The 23271-nt window shown below is 39.5% G+C and overlaps 3 protein-coding genes across 3 annotated transcripts; 1 reads left to right on the top strand and 2 right to left on the bottom strand.

Moving 5' to 3' along the window:
* The first annotated feature begins 841 nt into the window (after positions 1-841).
* Positions 842-13023, top strand: LOC129372330 (titin). The gene is made up of 18 exons (XM_055049561.1): positions 842-919; positions 1017-1052; positions 1750-1791; positions 2250-2525; positions 2637-2903; positions 3958-4224; positions 6477-6743; positions 6938-7207; positions 7445-7708; positions 8807-9094; positions 10530-10799; positions 10878-10992; positions 11085-11242; positions 11337-11438; positions 11874-11942; positions 12142-12201; positions 12349-12417; positions 12493-13023. Exons 1-18 carry the CDS (start codon positions 889-891, stop codon positions 12555-12557), a joined length of 2916 nt encoding a protein of 971 aa, XP_054905536.1. The 5' UTR covers positions 842-888; the 3' UTR covers positions 12558-13023.
* On the bottom strand, positions 12901-16627 carry apobec2b (apolipoprotein B mRNA editing enzyme, catalytic polypeptide-like 2b). Its single transcript, XM_055049589.1, has 4 exons — positions 16193-16627; positions 15535-15715; positions 13300-13647; positions 12901-13204 (listed from the first exon to the last, which is right to left on the bottom strand). The coding sequence occupies exons 1-3, from the start codon at positions 16477-16479 to the stop codon at positions 13306-13308; spliced, it is 810 nt and encodes a 269-aa protein (XP_054905564.1). The 5' UTR covers positions 16480-16627; the 3' UTR covers positions 12901-13204; positions 13300-13305.
* A 1487-nt stretch (positions 16628-18114) lies between these two features.
* Positions 18115-23066, bottom strand: si:dkey-109j17.5 (zinc finger BED domain-containing protein 4). Its single transcript, XM_055049566.1, has 5 exons — positions 22554-23066; positions 22071-22316; positions 21675-21934; positions 20986-21583; positions 18115-20259 (listed from the first exon to the last, which is right to left on the bottom strand). The coding sequence occupies exons 1-5, from the start codon at positions 22701-22703 to the stop codon at positions 19417-19419; spliced, it is 2097 nt and encodes a 698-aa protein (XP_054905541.1). The 5' UTR covers positions 22704-23066; the 3' UTR covers positions 18115-19416.
* Between the last annotated feature and the right edge of the window lie 205 nt (positions 23067-23271).

Genomic DNA, 23271 nt, shown 5'->3' with positions numbered 1-23271 from the left:
GTTTCTAAGCAACTTCAGCAGCAATCAAATCAAACGCAACACAGCAGGGTTACTGTTTATAGTACTGCACATGTACATTATAAGTAAAATAGTTGTACATGTTGTAATAAGAAGTAAGCAAATGTGTGGAGGGTTTTTCTCTTGATCGCACTTATTGGTTGTTCTTTCTGCGAAAGTCACACACACACACACACACACACACACAAAAACTGAAGTGCAGTCTGTGGTTAGTGAGAGAGTTTTTTTTTGGGGGGGGGTGTCTTTTTAGTTTCTGCTTATACCTAAATTAAGTTGCAGGTACCATGATGAAAAGATCTCTAAAACTGTACCTACATTGGTTTTAGAAAATGCAATGATTTGCTCATCTTATATTTTGTACAGGAATTCATACAAATTGTTTCCATTAAAAGGAAAGAATAATGCAACAACACACACACACACACACATATATATATATATATATATATATATATATACTTCTACCTGCTCTCACTTCTCTCTGCTTCTTCGACACTGACAAATAATAAATTCAGCATCAAAATGACCGATACTGTATATTAGTTCTTTCAATTCCTCAAAGTCTGTCAGTTTTCATCACAAATCAGCATGTCGAACACTGAGCATTCTGAATGTGGTACGCCAACACATTTCCTGTTTCTTTAGCAACCTGAACCAAAAACAAGAAAAGAAAAGAAAACCAGATATCAGAGTGACAGGAAAGCTGCTTTCCTGAGGTGAGATCGGAAGCAAAGATTTTTTTTCTTTTTTTCTTTTTTTGCACACACCCTTCTTGCGCTGCAAGCTTATTTCCTCTACTTCATTTCACTGCATGGCAGTTAAATGACTCAGCTCAGTAAGACAACCTCCACATGTGAGACTCAATGGAAAATGTTGTTTCTCCAAGTCTTCACACTCATATGTAAGTTTTTCAACATTTGAAACAAAATCATTTATATCGGTAAAGATTGATAGAGACTATAACTGCATGTTGTTTTCTCTCTTATGTGATCGAACAGATCTGACATCTGTCTGTGCAGCTCAAGATGGAACTGGTAGGAACGAACAATCTGTCTAACTGTGCTGCATTGATCGGATATTTCGACGATAGTTTAGCATTTGCCCACTTCCTTTTTCCTTTGTTTCTGCTTTTAACTAAAATGCACACAGAATATTCTTGCACTTTGCTCCGCTGTTGTGAACCATTTTATTAAATGCACATTGTACATTTGATATTTTTAGGTTAGCAACTGACCAAAGTAACACTCAGGAACTAAACATGAGGAACATGAAGTACTTTATTGTCATGGGTTTGGCAGTTACAACATTTAGACAGCAGCTACTCTTTGTGCGCTCTGAGTTCCCTCATGAAAACCTAATAGTTATTAGTTATAACATTTTAAGTTGATTTCTAATCCACTTTGTACATTTAGCTTTATAGCTTATGGTAGACATTTAACTAGTTTGACTGATATCAGTTAATTGTGTTCATTACTGGTTTCAGATTTGCCTGTATGTGCAACATTAGATTTTGTTTTCTTTCCCTTTCCATTCCATTCACATGACTTGAAAAAAACTCTATGGCATTCAAGTAAACTTGATTATTGCAACTAACTCTCAGTGCCTTCGCTGCTCATTACTGTTTTATATTCCACCACTTTTAGGATTTGCTTTTTAAATCCACCATTCACGTAGATAAAACCAGAATCCTGATTTATCTTAAACTTTGACGTCTCCTCTCCCTTCTACTAGCAACTCCAGATGAAACCACATATGTGCCACCAACTACCTATGGTGAGATATTTAAACTTAGATATTTTTTCAATTTTGCACTTTGCATGAATGATGTGGTGACCTTTCAAGTTTTAAATTGCTAAGCTTTATAACATAAAATAAAATGTTGAAAATGTACCACAATGGTGTAGAATTGACTTTAGCGACACATGCAAAGTGAGAAATGACAGACAGGAAATGACATATTGCTGAGTAGGTCATCAAAGAAAAAGTTGGCTTTCAAATCTCCATGAATTGTATTATCAGTTTATATTGTTTATATTGCTTTTTTGTCTGTTTGCTCTACCATTATCAGCGTAATTTGACTTTTTTAAGGACATAAATTATTAACATACAGTATTAGTTCACTCTGGAAATGGTTACATAATTTTAGCAATGCATTCTGAATTAATTACAAAAAGTATGTTTATATTTTCTCATTCAAATTTCTTCTTTTGATACGTTTCACTCATTTTCAGATCCTCCTTTGCCTTCCGTGACTTCAGATCGTTCAGATGTCTACAAAAATGAGAACGTGGTCTTAAAATGTCGTATCAGTAGCAGCTCTGGCTGGACCTTCATCTGGGAGAAAGATGGACAGCAGCTTTCTCAAAATGCAGATTTTTCTTTTCAAGATCAGAATTCGGTGCTTACAATAACTGCAATTAGAAGAGAGCTTTCTGGAAGTTATACCTGCAGAGGAGAGAAGCAGGGAAAAAGTAGCAAAACTAGTAAAATTGACGTCAAAGTTGAAGGTGAGTTTTATGTCTCTTACCACTATTTGTAGTAAAGATAATTATTTTTGCTCTTGGTTGCTTCTTTTCGAAGGCTTAAAGCTCATTTTGACTCTTATGCATTTTTTGTAGAGCTACCTGCACCGTTTCTGATCCGGCAGACTGCCTGGGCAGATCTGTTTGTAGGCGAAGCAGTGACTTTTAAATGTGAGCCAAACCTCCCTACTGAATGGACAATCACCTGGTACAAAAACGGACAACTTCTGGATAAAGAGGGACCATCACTGGACATCGAGTCAGTTACTGAAAACGATCAAGGAGATTATAATTGCCTAGCCAAGCTTAAATCCAGAAATGTCAACTCTGCACCCAGCAACAAAACAAATCTAAGAGTGAAATGTGAGTTTTCATCATTTGTTTATTATCATATCATATTTGCATTAATACAAAAAAAGACTGTGTCCAGTATTTCAAACATTTTTTTAATCTAAACTTAACAGGCATGCCGTACTGTTTATAACTGGTCACTATGGAGTACAACCAGGATCAGTTTTAAGCCTTAGTCTTAAACTAAAACTTTCTACACCAACCATTATGTGGTTTCATCAGGAGATACACCATCAATATTTATAGCTATGTTGATGACACACTCCGTGTTACCTCCTATTAACTCACAATATCCAGTCATGGATGACAGATAAATTTTCTTACACTCTGTCCCCGCAAAACTGGACTTTTAGTGATTGGCATGAACATTCAGAGAGAGAAACCTACATACATCTAAGAGGACTTAGATGAACAATGAACCCTTCAGACTGGTAAAGAACCTTATCGCTCTGTTTAAAATATATATTTTTGAATAATATTTAAGATTTTGTAAAATGCGTTTTATCATGAGGAAATGACCAGTGTTTCACTGTTCAGTGCATTAACCTCGGTACATAAATTTTTTTCAGATTTTTTTTGCTAATAACAGTTTTAATCCTCTTAAAAAATTGCCACTTACCAGAGGAATTATGAGGAACAAGCATACTTCCTAATTTTAAGAGCTCCACACTGGCTACCAATGCATTTTACAATTGACTTTAAGGACTCTCAGTGGTGCTAAAAACACTTTTTTAATTCACCCCACAAGTCTGATTTAATTGTATCTGTCAGGCTCTCCAACCTCCCGCAGAGTCTGGAAAGTGTCTCATGTTGGTGTCCAAAGCAAGAACCAAAACTCATGATGACGTGTTTTCCTAACATGGCTCTCATATAGGGAGTAGGGAATTTAATACACAAAGCTTTATGTATTAAACTCCCGTTAGAGTTGATCTGCACTGCTTAACCGATTAATTGTGTCCAGATGTCCTCTATTTAAAATGTTCGATTTTTATTGCTGTCATTTTGAGTCCTCTTGTGTCAAAAGACTATTTTAAAATTCTTGCTTTTTTTGCTTCTTTCCAAATAGCCAACAATCCAAAGCTCACTCTAAGCAGAAGTCCAGACTTTGACACATTCTACCCTGAAGAATCAATCAACTTCAAATGTAATGTTGACGTCACCTCCGAATGGAAATATCAGTGGTTTAAGGACGGGAAAAAAATCACTGACGACAGCAGTAACAGGCATACAATAGCCTCTCTGAAGCCTTTGGATAAGGGACAGTACCACTGCAAAGTCCAGAGAGGCAGAGGCCCATTATACGAGAGTAACAAGGAATCAGTACAAGTTGCTGGTAAGCTCTCAAGTATGCTCAGTTTGTAATGGGATTAGAATGCTTTCCAAGCAGTGTAATCATTTTGCAAATATTTTTTTCTTAATTTCCAGAACCTTTAAAAACAAATGACAGAAATGATCATTGTGAAAATATTTATGACAAAGCTCATAGAAGAGACAAAAACAACTCTTGCGATTAATTACTATATAGCGGCCATCTAAAATGTGCTGTTAGAATTAGACTACTACGATGTTCATTCAAAAACACATTATGTTGTTACTTTGCCAAGCAAAAGTAAGGCTTTTGCTTCTCCTTTCGGTTGGCTAAATGTTTGCTAGTAATATATTTCAGTGGTGCAAATTCCTGGCTGCATGCTTGGAATTAAAATACTGAAAATCAATTCTGACTTAAGCATCAGTTCTATCGGAAAATTCCAGCAAACTATTGTGAGAAGCTTGTAACAGCACACCCAAAACGTTTGCTCCTATTTTTACAGTTTAATGGCAATTCTATCAAATATAAAAAAAAATGTTTGCAAAGTTCCACAAATAAAAATTCAGAAAACAAAATGCCCTTTTTCCTTATTGTGACATTTAGCATTTAGACATAATTTTGGCAGTCCTATCTGCTCTAAAACAGGAGCTTAAATTGACTTAAAGACGGATCATGAAAAAAGAAATCAACATTTAAATATGTGGTTTCTATTGTCTAGGGTTTTTTTTTTTGTACAAAACAGACAAAATTCAAGAGTGCACCCATATAAACTGAAATCATGCAGCGTATGACAAGAAACAGATAGTCAAAGCATGCTACAACCACATTACTTTGTAAAATACTTCTGGTAATACCTGTTTCTGTTCATTGTTTCTATGGCAAAACCCAAAAAAACTGGAGCTTTCTGAGCATGTTGGTTACTTGATAACACTGCAGCCAACACCCAGCTCTAACCCACAGAGTTACTCGTTCAAAGGTGTGAAAGAGATTCTGAGAGTGTATCAGCATTGCAATTCAACACCATGCTATGGTATATGGGTGTATCCAAAACAGATCAGAGAAATCATACCAGTGCTAATGGCAACGATATAAAGAAGTGAATACTCTGAACAAACAAACAGCAAACATTCATGTTCGATGGCAAACCATGGTAGAAAATTTAATGATTGGATATGCCTTTGCACTGGTATTTTTAAGACTATGGCAAAAATCTGATACTTATTTTTCCAAAGTAAGACTGTTGGATGAAAACCAGTCTCATATCCACTCTAAAATCAATATTATTGAGAACTCAATAAAATTTAATATCCTTGAAAAGCTGATGAAATGTATCTTTTCAATTGCAAGAATTAAATTAATCTCTACAATATAAATAAAATATAAAAAGAAATTCAATGTATTTATTTTGGCAAATTTTGATAACTATGACTTACCAGTTTCTCGGACAATTAGAAAAATACAAATAAAAAACAGTGTTGCACTGCAATGAACTGGCAGCCCGTCTATGGTGTACTCTGCCTCTCACACAATAACCTCTGGAGATGAGCACCAGCTACCACCCGACCACACATTTTACCCTGCAGGTCAAAATTTCTGAGCTGAAGGTAGACCCCAATTTCAGTTTTAACAAAAACCTAGAATGTTTTAAGAGCACAACTGCATCAACTGTCATGGTGGTTCAAACAGTTAAATTAAATTCAAGTGCCTCATTTGGCCTTCGGGTCACACTTTGTTCACTGCTGGCCTACACAGTCAGGGGGAAGACGGCTGACTCAACGGTTCTGCAGCAGACAGTGCATAGGCACACTCCACTGGGAGGTTAAGCCACAAAAGGTCATTGGTAAAAGAGATGACTGTTGACATAGTTTTGTATTCAAGCATAGTAAAAGGCAGCTGAGTGTCATGAGGATAAGCAGTAGCAGTAACAGCAGGATCATGCAGCAAAGCCAATTCAAATGTTTCCAGGATATTTACAATATGTTTATCAGAGAGTCAGAGGATCAAAGACATATCCAGGATAGGGCAGATATTCCTTGTCCTGTGCCATCAGAACATCAAAAGCATATTGGAACTGGCATGTTTTTTTTCAAAAGTCAAAGCACAGACTCAAAGTCCAAGGTCAAAGGTTTTGAGCCTTGTTTTAAAGGAACTCAGTGTCTCAGCTGTTTTATTTATTTAGGTTCACCTGAATAGTACAACTTAGTTCACTCTTTGTTCAGTATGTAATCTTTGTTATGTTGATGAAATTTTCCTCATTCTTTCTTTCTTCTGAACAGACAACAAGCCCAAACCTGTTCTTACCAGACATCCAATCTTCCCTACAATGTACCCTGGAGAATCAATCAACTTCACATGTACCGTTGATATGTACTCTCGATGGGAATATGAGTGGTATCATGACAGGGTCAAAAATCCATCATTCAGCAATAAAATATTTCCAGTGGGTTCTGTGAGCCATCGTGACAGTGGAGACTACCATTGCCTTGCTAAGAGAGGCCAGCTGAGAACAGATCAGAGTGACGCTGTTTTCCTGCAAGTCTCTGGTAAGCACATAATTATATATATCTTCTGTCACCAGACAAACTTAATTCATGCAACTGTACCACAATAGTGGTACAACTGCACTTTCCCCTAAATATTTGATGCATGGCTAAGAAGTCATAACATAAACATTTTATAACTGAAACTTCCAAAATAAATCTTGATTTGAAGATGTTTTTTTGACACATTCTTGCAGACACACCAACGCCAATCCTGAAGCTGCTGAGCCCCTGGTCAGATGTTTTTGAAAATGAGGTCTTGAACTTTAGCTGTGAGGTGAGCAGTTCTGAGTGGACCTTCACGTGGCACAAAGATCAAACTCTAATTCCAAATGAAAACGGGTCAGTGCTCAAGATCACAGCTGCCAAAGTGAGCGATAAAGGGCGGTACTCCTGCAAAGCGCACCATAGCCAGAGAAAAGGAGTCAGCTCTGCAACTAGCAATACATCTAGTGTGTCCGTGTATGGTAAGTTATAAAGCATTTATAACACTATACAGATCTAGCTTTACATTAAAAATAAAAAAATGTTCTACTTTTAACAATGTTGGATCTGATTTCTCCACATTAAAAATAATATTTACATAAAAGTTGAGCTCAAAAGAAAAAACAAAGAAATGCACTAAATTGCACCAAATTGCTACATCCTCACCCTTTTTGTGCACAGAGGCAGTAACATATTCTGTATTGTTTTTCTTTCTATAGATAAGTTACCAACACCCACATTAAGCACAGAGCCAAGTTTTACCCCAATGTATGTTGGTGAAACTGTGAAATTAAAATGCACAGTAGATGTTTCTTCTGGCTGGAGTTATCATTGGTACAAAGATGGAAGCAATCTGAACAAAAGTGGCAAAGAGTTAAGCATAGTCCTGAATCTTTCTGACAATGGAAGATATTCTTGCGAAGCCCGAAGAGGTGACAAAACATCAACAGGACGAAGTACAGAAAAACAACTGGATGTTCGAGGTAGGTCAATAGAGGCAAAAAATCCTTTGTTTCTTTTAAAGTTTTAATGTTGGCATTTTGAATTTTGTCAAGCCCCCCCGAGAGGCTGTTTTAGTTTTAGTAAACCATAGGCTTTCCGCTTTTCATGCCATTTCAATATGTTGAAACAGGATGTTGTGGTGTGAGCTTAATTCTCAGAGGAACGCCTCAGTGTGTGCAGTGTGTGCGGAGGTGGAGTTATTCAGGAAAGATTAGCTGATGTGTCTTCAGGCTAGAAGTCACAGGAGTTAAATCATAGAAACGGAAATTGTGAGGTAATTGAGATAGGAAAGGGGTGAAAAAGTTTAGAAAAAGTAAGAAAGCACATAATGATGCAATTATATAAAAGTTGTAATTTGTTCATAATAGTTGCAATAAAAAACTACAGTTTTTTTATCACAAGTTTAACAAAAATATACTCCATTGCACGTTCCTAGGCATACAATAAACCTGTTATTGCAAATCAGCTTATTGTAAAGTTATATAAGATATATCTATAAGGACCAATGACTTAACAAAATGCACAAACTTACTAACATCTAAATGTAAGTTTGAGGTAAGAAACAGATTATTAAATCTAGAATGTTTCTGTCTGTCCAAACCATGTATTGTTACTTACTTCAAGTTAATGCGATCATCATTTCCAACATGACATTTGTCAATGAGAGTCACTTAGAAATTTCTGTGGTCACAATTTGAATAAGGCAATAAACTCCAGTAATCTGTGATAATCAACCAGTAAGCTTAATGAAACCGATCAGGAAAGTTTTATTCCTCTCCTATGAAGGTGAAGAAAAATACTTGGAGTTATCTTGGAGTTATGTTGCCCTACCTGACCCCCCGCTCGACATCATTTCATTTCTGTGAATGAAGAAACAAGAATTGATAGCTCTGAATATATGCATTTTTATCACTTCTAATTTCATTACTAGCTGTAGTGTGATTTGGTGAGCGTAACGGAAAAGGTTCACAGAACAACAGGTCTGGCCTAATTGCATAAACCAAATTAGGTTAAATATTTTTCTTTCAATCACCACAAACAGGATGTCAAAAATGGTTAATGCATCTCTTTGTCATTAGAAATTCCTGTTCCACGGCTGAGTCACAAAACACCGTGGCTGGACGTGTTCCAGACTGAGAGCGTGCAGCTGAGCTGTCGGATGGAGGGAAGCTCCGGCTGGACATTCGTGTGGTACAAAGATTCAAAGGAATATCACGGAGGCACTGTCACTAATAGTGGAGCGGAAGGCATTCTTTCCATCAGTCAAGCTTCACCCTCACACCGTGGACAATACAGCTGCTCAGGAAGACTGACGGGCAGGTCTGTCAACAGCACCAGGAGCTCTGCACTTGAGCTTCATGTCTATGGTGAGATGTCTGCTCTTGAAGTCACTTGTGATGTCATTGAATGGGAAGTCAGAAAAGTGACTTTGACAGGTTAAGAACAGTAATTTTAATAAAATAGATGAACAGTTTTTAAAATATCTCTATTTTTGTCATGAGCTAATACAATTATCAGCATCTAACCTCATAAAAACTGTGAAAATATTTAAATAGAAAGAAAATGTGATCAATCATAAATCAAAGCAATTATATAAAAATTTTGATTAATAACGGAGTTTCTGCAGGTTTTAATAATTTAATTTTGTAGTTTTCAAAACATTATATTTGAGGCTGAAAACTAACAAAAAACACACAATGGTAATACATCCACTATGTAAGATGGTAATGGAAAAATGGGAATAATGGAAGAAAATCTGTATGATGACAATGAGTGTGAGATTTATTTCTAACCCAACATTTATCCAAAGCTGATTCTGGTGCATCACTTTTTTGTGCACAGAGGCAGTAACATATTGTGAATTGTCTTTCTTTCTATAAACAAATTACCAGCACCCACATTAAGCAGAGATCCGACTTTTACCCCAATGTTTGCCGGAGAAACTGTGAGTTTAAAATGCATAGTAAATGTTTCTACTGGCTGGAGTTATCATTGGCACAAAGATGGAAACACTCTGAACAAATCTGGTGAAAAGTTAAGCATAGTCCTGAATGTTTCTGATAATGGAAGTTATTCTTGCGAAGCCAGAAGAGGTGAAAAAACATCGACAGGACAGTAAAGAAACACACCTGGATATTCGAGGTAGGTCAAAACAGGTGAAAAGCCCATTGTTTCTTTTAAAGTTTTCATTTTGAATGATCTTAAGCCATTTGGATTAAGATCCCAAATGGCTGATTTACCTTTAAAACGTCAGAGTTTCTCCTTTTCATGCGTTCTTGGTATGTAGATCCACAATGTTGTGGCGTGAGCATAATTCTCCAAAGAACATCTTGGTGTGGGCAGTGCGTGTATGTTGGTGCAGGTTTAGGAAATATTAGGTGATGTGTCTTCAGGCTTGAAGTCACACGATTTAAATCCTAGAAACAATTAACACACCATGGTAAAACATAGGGAACATGGTATCAAACTAAGGGAATGTCTTTTTTTTTTAGCAGAGGTAATAAATTTAGTTAAGAGTGAATGATGAAAATGGATGAAGCTTCACACATGGGAATTATGGAAGAAAATTTGTAAGAGGCTGCAGAAATTTACTTTCTAGCTTTACATATGCCCAAAAGGATCAAAATGATAGCAATGTTTTAATCTAATAACTTTTCAGATTTTCGTCAGATTTTTGTTTTCCCTTAAATTAGATTCTTTTTTGTTTCGTAATGTAAATTTAGCAGTAAGGTACCCACACTTCTATATAAGTTATTATTCCTGCTTTTTTACATCTTCTTTGCCATCATTGTGAAATTTCAGATGGAAAACCAACAGTCACGCTCCTGCAGAGTCCCCCGGATAAGTTGATGCACACCAGTGATTCGATTTCCTTCACCTGTTATGTCAATGTCTCCTCTGGATGGAAATACACATGGTACAAAGATAACAAACAATTTAAGACATCTGGAAACATTCACGAAATTGCTTCTGCTACAACATCAAACAGTGGATCATATAAGTGCCAAATTGAAAGGAAAACAACAACAACATTTTCTTCAAATAGTGGGGATGTGAAACTTACAATTGAAGGTGTGTTTTAATCTTGATTCTTTAGATTACTGTATTGTTAAACATGTTATATCAAGTCTTTGACTGCATTTGTTGCAGAGCGCCCAAAGGCCAATATAGTCCTCTTAACAACATGGTCTGAGGTATTTTCCACTGACAGCTTAAAGCTACAATGTGAAGTGATGGGCAGTTCCGACTTGTGGGACTATACATGGTAATGATACATATAAATAAATGTTCTATATTTGTTTGTATTGTTTAAAATGCATTTCCATTGTAAGAAATTCTCTAAAATGACTGCAACAGGTATAAAGAGGGCATTAACGTCAGTCAGTCGCTCTTATCGACACATAAGGTCACGCCTAATAATGACCCAGAGCAGAGCTCATATACCTGTGAGGGCATTCGCACCGAGAGACCAATGTTTTCCCAACGCAGCGACTCCTACAGAACCAAGAACCTCCGTGAGTGCACCTCACTCATTGATTTTCACCTTGAAATGTTTGATCCCTTGTTTTTTTTTTTTAATTCATTGTTTGTGTTGTATGTAATTTGTAGTTTTAAAGAGGAGGATCCTTCTTTCCATCTCTGGTTGTCTTTTCTTCGGCATCATAGCTGTTTTCATCGGATGCGTTGCCCTAAGAATCTTTCGGAAACCAGGTTTGGGATTTTCACCTTTACAATTTCTCAACGTCCCGTATATTGGTTTAAAATTGCTAAGTCAATTTTGCTAGATCGAAAGTCATGACAAGAGACTTTGTGTTAAGCTGAGCTTGACGAGCCACACCGATTCCTTTTAGCTTTTCTGGCTGAATTGAACAAAAGACCAACAACAGCTCATGTACCCGATCAGTCAGGCCAGTGTGGCCGACTGGTGTAACAGAAACCACTTTAGACTAAAACATCTTAAAGCTTTTATTAAGCTATGCGTTAACATAGCTTTACCACCACAAACGAAGCCAACGTAGCTGCTGGTGAAGGTCAATATTTATTTAAAATGTATGTGATGTTAATTTCCGGTAAGATGTGGCAAACAAAATCCACTAGGGTTGTTTTTTTTTTTTTAACTTTTGACATTTTGTTATTGTCACATAGTTGCCGCAGATGACAAGCCAGAGGAGGCCACTCTGTTTCTTACCATGGCTGAGTTAAAGGACCGAAATGGTAGGTAGAGCCCACATTGTGTGGTTTGGTGGGTGTAGATGACCTTTTCTGAATGTCCTACATACTGCCCTGCAGATGATTTGAGTTCAAGGGGATTTTTTTAAAAGGGATTTTTGGACCCATCAGCTCACAAACGTAAGTTTGTGTCATACTGGAATGCATCTTAAATGTTTCAATTTCTTCCCATCTTCTGCTGCAGATGCACCATGTCCTCTGGTTGAGTACATCACTGACACGGATGTGAATCCACCTGCCAAAGGTAATATAAAGATCTGATGTTTTGCAGATTAATCCAGACTATTAAAACCAGAAAATACCAAGCAGAGGACAGATAATTTTTCTTCTTTGGTTGCTAAAATGAGCTTCTCACCTGATTGCGAATGATATTGTTTTATCTGGTGTGAAGAAGGGGAGGAGAACGGCACAAGCTGCAGTGAGACAACATCTCTCCCAATAACATCGCCGGATGAACAAGGTATTTCTTTGCAAACTACAAAACAACACTCGAACGAAACATTTCTGACCTGTCTTTCTGCACCTTTGTTTTCAGCTGCGACAACCAACGGGAAAGAGACAACAGAGAATGGTGGAGGAATGGTTTCTTTTCTGCAGTGAATTACTAGAGACAACCCTAAAATGTTTTTCGCTGGTGGTTACGTATATTTGAGAGACAATTGCACAGCATGTGGCTCGTCAAGCTCAGCTTAACACAAAGTCTCGTCATGACTTTCGATCTAGCAAACTAGTAGTTTATCTGTATGACATGAAAAGGTGTAAATAAGATGATCAGGCAAATGGATTTATTTAATGGTTAGCACTTTCGGATTTGGCAAATAAAACTGTATAGATTTTTATTTTTTATTTTACATAAATAACCTAGTAAAAAAAATGTAGAGTTTTGAATATGGCTTTTTTCAATTCATGGTTCAGTTCTCTAAACAGACACCAGATGTCAGTATGACTTCTTCCAGTTTTGTTTTTAATATTTTGAATGGTTCATGACTGGATGTATTTTGCATTGCTTTGCTCTTTTAAAAGCGACTCGTTGTATCGTGTTTGATATATTTATCTACAAACCGTGTATCTTCATGTATTAATTTTAAAAAATAAGAAGTAGAAAATGTTGCCATTAGTGCTCGCATCTAAAAATGTATCCGCAGTGTCAAATGTGACAGCAAAAAAAAAAAAAGAAGAAAAAGAAATAAAAACAAACAAAAACAAAGTGATGATTTCACAAGCGGGCTGCTTCAGTCAGGTTGGACCTGCAGACAGTAACAAGACAGGAAATTCACATGGAGTTATTATCCAGAAAGACAATAAAAAAAATAATAAAATAAAATTTCATGGTATCACTCACTCTCATCTACTTCAGGATATCAGTCAATCTCTCCACATAGTACTCATAGTTCTCCTGGCAATCCTCCCACGGTGTAAAGCTTTCGCCCTCCTGTTCCACATACATTTCCCAAACATGCTGGAAGTCAATGGGCTTCATCATCCGCAGCTTGCAGCCGGCCCTCACCAGGGCCTTCAGGCCTTCCACGATCTCCGGCTCCTCCCATTCAAAGAGACGGGAGCAGAATATGGAGAGGCGCAGCTTCTTGCGCTGCTGGAGGATGTTGGCCAACTTGGCGGCACAAGCGACGCAGGGGCTGGATGAAACGTACCATGTCACGTCATATTCCTTAGAGGAGTTTGGGAGAACCTGAAGAAATAATGCAGGTTGGGTGTTTGATGGCATGAAAATAGAAAAAAAAATAATTATTTGAATGGTTTGATCTGAGGGCAATGGAGAAAGATCATTTATCTCTTATTTGAACTAGAACATCCGCATGAAAATTATTTGACCTTACTCTTAATGGGTATTAGAAAAATCAACAAATTTATCTATCAGACTCAAGTCAAGACCAGGGCTGGGTGAGTCCAAAAAAAAACAATATTAGATTCTGCTGGTGGTTCTGGAAGAAAAGTCGGTCTAGTGAAAACTATGTGCATGCAGCAGCATTATAAGCACTTATATTTGGTTTGGGGTCTTTCTGCATGCCTCAGTGTGAGCTGGCATGATGGAGATCAACCAAAAGAACTGTTGAGAAGTTAAGGAAGCAAAATATTCCTTCAGCTCATCTGCACTGTTGGCTTTAGTGTCTCTCATGTTCCCTTTCACAACGTTCCTTAAATTCCTGGGTTTCTCCAAAAAGCTGCCCTATAGTTTATTAGTTGTGCTGACTTTGGACAGACCACTAATTTTGCAAGATTCATGCTGGACCTTGTGCAACCGCTTTCAGACTCTGGGAGTTTGATTTCCAAATGAGCAACAGCAGAGATGCTTAGATTGTATCCGTCTGTCTGTATGAGATGTTTTGAGAAAAAAGGATGCCGAATGTCACAAAAAAAGAGATCTGCTGTAAGTGCACTGCACAGGTGTGGACGGTGCATTTTATGGTCTCCCATTACGGAGTTTCTTAAATTAGAATGGCAGGCAGCCCATTCAGCTATCAGATTTCCCTTTTTCTGACATGAAATCAGACTTTGGATGTAGACAGTCTCTCAGTTATCCCAGTTGAATATGTGACATTTGACCTGGTGCTGATGTATTTGAGTAATGCTTTAGTAATGCTGCTTCAGGCCTAAACTCACTTGGCTAAATTAATGAATTTGACAATATAGTAGAAAATTAACCAAACAATGTGTCTTTCCTGCATTGTTGCTTCATGTTTGTGAAGTATCCCCTCACTGATCTCACTGCCCGACCAAACGTCTTGAGTCTGTTTTTGTTCACTGATTAAAATGAGATAACTCTCCTCCTTGTGAAGGTAAAGAATTAAAGAAAATCTTGATTGGATTTAAATCGCTTTTAGCGTGTTTATGTTTTTCAACTTTACAGAAGTACGCAAGATCAAATTATACTGAACTGAACTGAACTAAACTAGATTGGATTTAATCAAGGGGAGGAGATTGAATTAGACAGAATTGGATAAAATGAAATTGAATTATTTGTAATATGTATTAATACTAACTTTCATTTTTTTAGGAGCCCCAAGGTGACATTTTCTGTCAGATGATGCTACACAAACAAAACTTCTGTTGAATTACTTTCAGGTTTGTTGCACAGGAAGATTGTGATGTCAGAAGGACAAATGGACGAAATTTTAAATATTAATAAAGATTTAAGAATCATCAAAAAAGAAAAAAAAAACGTAATATGAGAAGATATTTACTTCCACTCCTATATATTTATTGCGAGCAAATGTCAGTCACATAGGACATACTGATGAGAACTAAGAGAAGGTTAAGATCAAGCATCTTTGGGATGAACTACAAAAAAAGAGTGTGAGAGAAATAAACCATTTTTCAGGACCATTTGCAAAATATATTAGAAAAGTAGAACAATTTTCATCCTGAAATTTGTCATTAAACACCTTACTTGAATAAAACAAATGTACAAAAATAAGACCTTTTTTTTTTTACTTATCATACCAAAAACATTTGTCTTTTTTTTCTTTCCCAACAACTGTCTATAAGGGCATCTTGTAGCATTTTGATTTTGCAAGCCACTGCAGTGCTTGCGGCCTGCACTAGAGCTTTTTATCACCTCCTGGAAGAAGGCCTCCTCAGCGTGGGCTGTGGCATGTTCATCCTCCATGTAGCCTTTCAGGGGCTCTGCGTTGCTTCCTGCTGTGTCCACTCTGAAACACAGGAGCGTTTTGTTCCTGCCCGATGAATACTCCACGTTCCTGAACTGAAACTTGAAGTAGAACGGGCTCATTCTCTCCCTGATTGACAGAGAGAATGAGTAAGAGTTATCACCACATCAGACACAGAGTGCGTTTGCTCATCAAAGAATTCACAAACCACTGGTTCACAATAATACCAGGTCCTTCCGACTGTCAGAGATACATCATTCCGTTATATTGTCACAAAAAGTCTTCATCAATATACCAGGTAACTAATCTGATATGCGTGTCACATTCTCTCTTTGGTTTGCTTCATTAATCTGTCATGCTGCATGCAAACAGCCAGATGGTCTCACATAAAGGTCTAGTACTTTGAAAATAAAATGTGTCAAACAACAGTGATTGGGGAGCAGATGCTGGGTATAATGATATGGCCAAACTTGGTGTTTGCATGACTCATCTCTATTTTTACTGTTAGGAAGTTAAGAGACAGCAGGTGCAAACGACTTGCATCCCTCCTTACTAAAAAACAGTTTCTAAGCTAGTAATCAGAGGACGGCTAGAAATCTTACTCACCCGGTGACAATTTCAAAAGGTGGCAGCTCTATGGGCTGAAACTCTCCATTATCCTCACTGTTATTGGCTGCTGCCCCTGCTGCGCCTGTTGCCCCTTCGCTTTCACCATTTGTCTTTTTCTCCTCGGTCCTCTGTGGCTCTGGGGTGTTCTCTTGCTTTTTGCTGAGCTTGTCTGGAGTTTTTACAGCCTTCTCTTTGGCCTTTTCCTTGTCCTTCTCCTCATTTGCTTTGGTTTCTGGCGCTTTCTCCTTCCTACGAACGCCTAACCGGCTGGTTCTGTCGGCCATGATGGTGTGGAAGTAGGTTACAGTGTTGGGAAGGGTTAGAAATAGATAGAGGGAGAGAGTCAGTGCAAGTGGGGTGATAACCCAAGAGCAGTTACGGAAATAGACCCCATTGTGTGCTGAGTTAGGAGTCAAGCATGTGCATGTCTGATCTGGTGCTGGGGCAAGCAGCTCAGTTAGCTGAGCCCTCTCCACCCCCTTTCCCATGGACGGGCTAAGAAAAGGCCAAAGGACCGACCACGACAGCGTAAATGTGTATGGTAGGGAGAAGATTTATTTTATTTTTTTTAATTCAGCCACCTTTCACACAGTTGCCAAAGCAAACGGAGAAACAGACACAAACTCTGTTCCATCTTTAATCCTTTGGCCGTTCTATCTGTCAACAGGCAGGCAACAGGCACGTTATTAATAACATTGCTTGGCTGCACATATGGGGTATCCGGGGTTATTTCGATACCGAGCGCAACTTTTTTCTTGGTGCCAACTCTGAAGTCCTGCAATGCATCAGGCATTATGGAGGCCACCTAAAGAGCACTAAAAACAGGAGCGTATTTGGAGCAAGGTAGTCTGAACAAACATAATGTGCGTGGAGTGCAGAGTGGTCATATACGCGTATGTGCCTGTGAGCAATCAATCTATAAAATCGCCCCGCGTCAGGGGGAGGATCAGTTTGATGAGGGTGTGTGTATGTGTATATTTGTGCAGATGGAAAATGTCTCCCTGCACTGCAGATATAATAACTTGAGGGGAAAGAGAGAGACAGAGAGAAAGGCAAGACGAATAAAGTGAGGCGGGCGCAGTTCAATTACAATTTCCTTCCCTCCCTCTGTCAAGCTCTCTGCCAAGTAATTCATTTCTGAGGCAATTACCAATAGGGCCCCATCCCGGCCCCAGTCGCCTAACTCAAATGGATGAGCTGTCACAGCTCAGGGGAGCGAGGGAGGTAGGGAGGGCGCAGGCTGGAGAGATGCTTCAAGCTGCTCCAGATACAATCACAAACAACAACACACCCAGAGAGCGAGCATTTATAGCACATCTCCGAGATGAACACAATGACACATCCCATGCACATATCTTGGCTGCCACATCTTCATCTGCAGATGGGCGTCCTGTGGTGGCAATCATTAAGATCGCAGCAACCTCTGATAATAATCATCCGTGTAGGAATTCTTTCTGAAGTGGTTTCTCAGCAGAAACAACAGCAGCTGTACTGAAACAAAGCTACTTCTGCGTAGCTTTGTTTCAGCAAGATTAAAAACTTGCTGCTTTTAATCCTGGCTGTAACTTAAGAACATCTTTTAGCGGGGCCCATCTGTGAGCCTACCTGATGGTGAGAAGGAAGCTGATCTGTTGGCTGTTACAGCCGCCTGCCTGCTGACTCAAATTTTATTTCAACAGCACTATTACAATTACCTTGCCTCCCCACCGGCCCATCCCCTAATGAAGGATAACACACTCTGACACAGTCAGGCTCTTCAAAGCAGACATGAGACCATTGCTGTGACATGAATCTAAGCAAAGTCTGTTTGAGAATAAAACAGATAAGATAAATTGGAGCATACCTAAATTCTTATCTGTTTAAACATTTAAAGACTCTTAATGCTACTTTTGTTTAATAATTTTGACAAAACATACCTGTGTTTTAAACTGAAATTCCTTTATTCTCATGTCCTGGTGTTAAGGTTTGCAGTAATTGAGGGAAAGAATTAGGGGATGTATGTTTTGATTTGCAGTGAATGCAATCCTTCTCAGCTGACAATAAAGCAATGACCGGCAGCCAGTAGAGTAGTTTTACATACATTCCTGGAGAAAACAAGCCTTATACTACTGTCAATAATATTGGGAAAATTGCATTTATTCTTGTTCCTTGGGTAGGATTTAAGAAGGGAAGCTGCACTCATTTAATCACAAGCATTTATCTAGAGTATGTATTTGATTTTAAGCAAGGTTTATTGCCAGCATAAAAGCAGTTTTGGCAGACTGCAAAAACTTTAAAGAAGCAATTGTTTCTACACATCAATCTGAGAAAGGTCATCTGGCAATTTATAAATACATTAACATCCATCGTTTCCAAATTGAGAAAGATCATTCACATATGGAACGCATTCAAGACACTTTCTAGCTATAGAATGCAAATTTCACCAACGTCCAAGAGTTATATCTTAGATTTCACAGACAGAAAATCTGGTTTCTGGAGGTTGAGTAGCTAGGGTTGTTTTCCATTTAAAAACACCCACTAAAATGTGACCGACCGATCAGATTTGGATGCAGAGTGGGGACGAAAAGTTTGCAAGGGAGATTGTGACAGAAAGGGGTGGATGACTTAAGCCTGAAAACAAAATGACGCAATTTTTATCACGCAACCGTGACAACAAACGCCAAAGAGTAGGTCAGGATTCATCAACAGCAATGTTAGCAATTGGTCAAAAATTTTTATAGACAACCGAGAAATGTAGTTTTTTCCCTAATTCCAAAAGTTGGTTGCAGAAGCTATTAGATCACAGGGTAAACTTATGTTTTGTCATGACTGTTTGGACAGCAAATAAAATGTTGACCTCTCCTGACTATAGGCAAATATACAACAGATAATTCACTAAGTGAAGGTTGGAACCAGACAATGGGAACTGGATGGTCATTCGCAGACCCTGAAGAGGCAAAATAAAGACAGACGGAAGGAGTATTTTAGTCTTGATCTGATCTCAAACATTTCAACAGTTCATAGTGGCAAAACCCATATGCAGAATATCCACATCTAAAACCATACTTAAGACAGGAAGCTGGTTATTTCAGTCTCAAAATAACAAGTGTGTAATTTACTACGTTGTTCACTGCAACATATGTTGCTGTGAAGCAGAAGTCACATTTCTAAAACTGAAATTGGTCAAAAATTTATATTTTCCCATATTTTCTCTTCAGAGAAAATATGGCTGACTCATAGCTTTAAGTCCACAACAATTTGTAGTTGGCTTTGAGGTAGATGAGTGTCTCCAAGTTCTTCGGTAGGACGTGGCCTCTCTCTGGCAACAGGAGGCGTCTGGCTGCAGAGAAGATATTCTCCACCACAGTGTCACAAGCAGGTATGGTAAATGCTCTTTTGGCGACTTGAGCTAGCAGAGGAAAGTCAATGGTTTTACGGCGCCAGTAATGCAAAGCCTCTTCATCTGTGGGCTCCTCATGAAGGTAGACGGATAACTCCTGTTCCAGGCTTTTGGCCTGTGTCGCAGGTCTCTGCTTGATAAAAGAGAACAATTTGCAGGGGCGAGACAATGAGGAGACTGGAGATGGTGACGGAGTAGGAAGAGTTTGGGACTGAGGGCTAATGTCTGTGTTGAGGTCGGCTGGGGGAGAGGCTGTGGAATGTTTGGATAATTCCTCTAGGAGAACTTGCTTGTGCCAGTCAGGGTTGCTGCTCCAAGTAAGTTTAAACTGGGGGTCCAGGGTGGTTGCAGTAATGTACAAAGGGTTTTCCAGGATTGGAGCCAGAAGGCGTTCCAGAGACTGGTTTAGACCGAGCAGGAGGGCAGGGCAGTGGGGAGTTGATGTCTCAGAGAGATGCTTACGCAGACCAAGAACACAAGGCAGAGCCAAACTGATGGACACATGTCTGTCCAGCTGGGTGTCTCTCTGTGCGTCTCTGTGCACCATGTCCCAGGCCTCAGTGAAGGGCTCCAAAATGTCAGTGAGTTCCCTCAGCAGGGCTCTTTCTGAGCTACTCAACGCTACCTCCCCGGGACCGCTCACCTCCTCCAGGAAGTCCACTGAGTCCAAAAGCCGCCGCAAGATCTGTAGGGAAAAAAGTGAAGAAACGAAATAGCTATGAGATCATGTATCAATAAATTTGCACTATTGATAGACACATGCACATTTTAATTGTAATGTTTCTGGGACATCTGAACACTTCTAGTTATGTGAAAGCGTAGGTGTGTTGCACTGTCAATTATTGACAATCTAAACTCTTATAATCACATTCTCAATATAAAAATATATTATGTTGTATGAAGACGATGTACAGAGTCTTGGAAATTCACATTTTTGAAGTTTAAAGATTTCACTGTCACTGAAACTGGTTCTGCCAGAGTCTCATTCTGTCAAAAGGAGGATTTTACTCTCCGTAGCCGCCCACTACTCTGTGATGTCCAGGATTGAAATCAAATTAAAGATTCAATGCAATCCACTGGTTTTCTTTATTTAGACCTTTTACAACTTGGCATTATACAAATGTCATTATATGGAATTAGATTACAGTAAAAGACTAATCTTAATTGGATTGGATGGGATTGAATTGGACTGGATAGGATTCGACAGGATTGGATTGTGGTTTAATCAAATTGTCTATAATTCTACTTGAATTTAAACCAGTTTTGATCCTCCGTAAAGTACTCTCAGAGACATTTTTTTCTTGGTGAATGCAAAAATAAATTGCGTTCATTAAACAGAAGGGAATCTAAAATATGGTGAAATACATTAATATTAAGTTCCTTTATTCATGATCGTAATACTATTTCTTGCCTTGAGTTGAGCAGCCCAATCTGTAGCAGTATCGTGAAGGTTTCGGGTTCCCCCAGGCAACCACCCATCAAACACCTGGATGAGTTTCTCAGGAGGCACAGCAGAGGTAATGTAGTTATAGAAACGTGCAACCTTGGTCAAAGTAGAGGAAATTTGTGGGGAGGAGCGCAACCCCTCCCTGACACATTGTTCCAGAGAGCGAGAGAAACAGTCTACCCGACAAACGCCCAAACCCTGCTCCCATGACTCCCCCCAGTCTTCCTCCTCTCCATCACGCTTGTGGCCGTTACTGATCCATTGCTCGGCGTTGTTTCCGTTGTCTAGCGCTTGATCTGTCGAATCATCATCTTGGCCGTTAGTAAGAACAGGTGGAAGCAGGAAGCCAGGAAGACAACTTGGCCTCGCCGTTGACGTCGCTGGAAAAGGGTCCGCAATGACGCAAAATGCTTTCCCTGACACGCCGTGAGAATGACACACTTCGTCAAAATCTGCCAGCACACGGCTTGCCGAGCTACTGCAAGTCAGTGGGAGGCAGGCCAGGAGAGCAGAACGTATCTGCCAGTCAGATGCAAGATAATGGCAGGTAACACCAAGGTACCTGCAAAGAAAGAGAAAGAAGTAGGCCACATAGTTGGGGAATCTAACCATGCTGCTGGTTTATTTTTTTAGGGCTTCTGTTGCCAACTCACCCGGAAGCAGTTTGAGTTTGGCTCCTCCACAGGTCTAAGCTAAGACTGAGGGTGTGTGCAGATGCTACGGCCTGACGTGTAGCCAGCTGAGCCTGGTAAGCGTAGGCAGGGAGAAGCTGTCCCTGGATGTAGTGCTGGGGCTCAGGAGTGTAACGGGGCTCCAGGAGCTGCAGCAACTCCCTGAAGCCCCGATTTTCCACAACAGACACTGGCTGCAGGTCTTGCACGATCATCTTAGCTATCGCCTCGGAGATGAGAACCTACCATAATCCCCAAAAAAGATACAAAAATGGCAAACTTTACCTTTTGTACTCGCTTTGGATTTTATTGCTCTGCTCCATTTGAGGGATTTCAGAGGGAGCGTTATTTCAAGGGGCGACAGACATCAACACATACCTGACGGGGGTCATGTCTGTCAAACTTAGTCACCCCAGGGCCTGCTCCAGGGCCTCCTCCTCCCTCAAGGGTGCCCACTCCTCCAACACTTACTAAGGCTCCTCCTCCTGTTCCAGTTCTTACAGGGAGTGTGAAGCGGGGGTTTCCTCCATTGGTTGTGAAACTGTGCAGGCAAGCAGAGGAATAACCCTCTCTCTTCATATCCTTCCTTTTCACAAAGTCATCATACATAGCTGGGTGTTTACGCTGAATGGGAGAGAAACGGATGTTATTGGATTGCATGCTTAATATGTCATATGTTTGTCAGAGAACAGCGCGTAAGTGTAAATTTCAGTGGAGAAACGAATCAACTCTCAATAACACAAAAGCAACAGTCTGTCTTTGCTGATCCAGCAATTTAATATATGCAAACACTGAACCAGCTGATCACACTGGACCATCATGTCTTTCTTTCTTATTTATTATAGGATTTTGACACATTACCTTCAGATGTGTGACGAAGTTGGACGTAACGCTCCGTTTCGCCTGGATTCTGGTGCCACAAGCCTTACAGTTGGACTCGATTTTACCATTCTCCCCCTCGAACACAATATTGAAATAATCCAGGATAGACACTTTCGAAACTGACGCCATTGGAGCGAACAGCTGCTCTGCTCCAGAGTGAAATCAACTGGCGATCCGAGTCCCGAGGAAATCAGCCTCACCTCGCCCCAGATCATGAGCGGAGGCAAGCCGTCGTGTTTACATCCCAGTCATTCGCCCCCGGGATCACGCGTAGGAAAACGATCGCTCCGCAGACACAAAGCTAATCGAACTGGAAGGGCTCCCGTCGCTTGCGCATCCAAAATAGGCCACGGTCGAGCTACACAAGCAGCAGCAGCGGCGGATGTCTGGAAACATCAATAACACAACCGCGAGGCCACATCCGTGCTTCCAGCGCTCCCATCCGCCGCTCGGACGCAAGTGAAGCGGAGACAGAGCAGAGACCTTCATGGAGGAGGCAGACGCGCAGCACTGACCCGCTGTGGTTGCTGTAGCCGATCTGGATCAGGACGTGCAAGTGCAGGTCATTCGTCAAATAGTAAAAAAAAAAAGTGTTTATTTGAACTTTTTTTTTTCAACGAGGCAAACTAAACAATGCAGTTTCAATTGTTAAAAAAAAAAAAAACACTGAGGAGTAGAAATCAAAATTACATTAGAT

This window comes from Poeciliopsis prolifica, unplaced genomic scaffold (assembly GCF_027474105.1).
Source record: "Poeciliopsis prolifica strain line A6 unplaced genomic scaffold, Auburn_PproV2 SCAFFOLD029, whole genome shotgun sequence".
NCBI lineage: Eukaryota > Metazoa > Chordata > Actinopteri > Cyprinodontiformes > Poeciliidae > Poeciliopsis > Poeciliopsis prolifica.
The sequence above is the reverse complement of the archived record's forward strand: the minus strand, read 5'-3'. Positions and strand labels throughout refer to the sequence as shown.

What these genes read in the sequence shown, in the direction of transcription:
- LOC129372330 (XM_055049561.1), top strand. Translation starts at nt 889, where the DNA reads ATGTTGTTTCTCCAAGTCTTCACACTCATAT. An exon ending in AAAACAACTGGATGTTCGAG is followed by an intron (nt 7,709 to 8,806) that starts GTAGGTCAATAG and finishes CTTTGTCATTAG; the next exon opens with AAATTCCTGTTCCACGGCTG. An exon ending in TGAGTTAAAGGACCGAAATG is followed by an intron (nt 11,943 to 12,141) that starts GTAGGTAGAGCC and finishes CTTCTGCTGCAG; the next exon opens with ATGCACCATGTCCTCTGGTT.
- apobec2b (XM_055049589.1), bottom strand. Translation starts at nt 16,479, where the DNA reads ATGGCCGACAGAACCAGCCGGTTAGGCGTTCGTAGGAAGGAGAAAGCG. An exon ending in CCTTTTGAAATTGTCACCGG is followed by an intron (nt 15,716 to 16,192) that starts GTGAGTAAGATT and finishes TCTGTCAATCAG; the next exon opens with GGAGAGAATGAGCCCGTTCT. An exon ending in AGGAGGCCTTCTTCCAGGAG is followed by an intron (nt 13,648 to 15,534) that starts GTGATAAAAAGC and finishes TTATTTCTTCAG; the next exon opens with GTTCTCCCAAACTCCTCTAA.
- si:dkey-109j17.5 (XM_055049566.1), bottom strand. Translation starts at nt 22,703, where the DNA reads ATGGCGTCAGTTTCGAAAGTGTCTATCCTGGATTATTTCAATATTGTG. An exon ending in ACAGACATGACCCCCGTCAG is followed by an intron (nt 21,935 to 22,070) that starts GTATGTGTTGAT and finishes GGATTATGGTAG; the next exon opens with GTTCTCATCTCCGAGGCGAT. An exon ending in CAAACTCAAACTGCTTCCGG is followed by an intron (nt 21,584 to 21,674) that starts GTGAGTTGGCAA and finishes CTTTCTTTGCAG; the next exon opens with GTACCTTGGTGTTACCTGCC.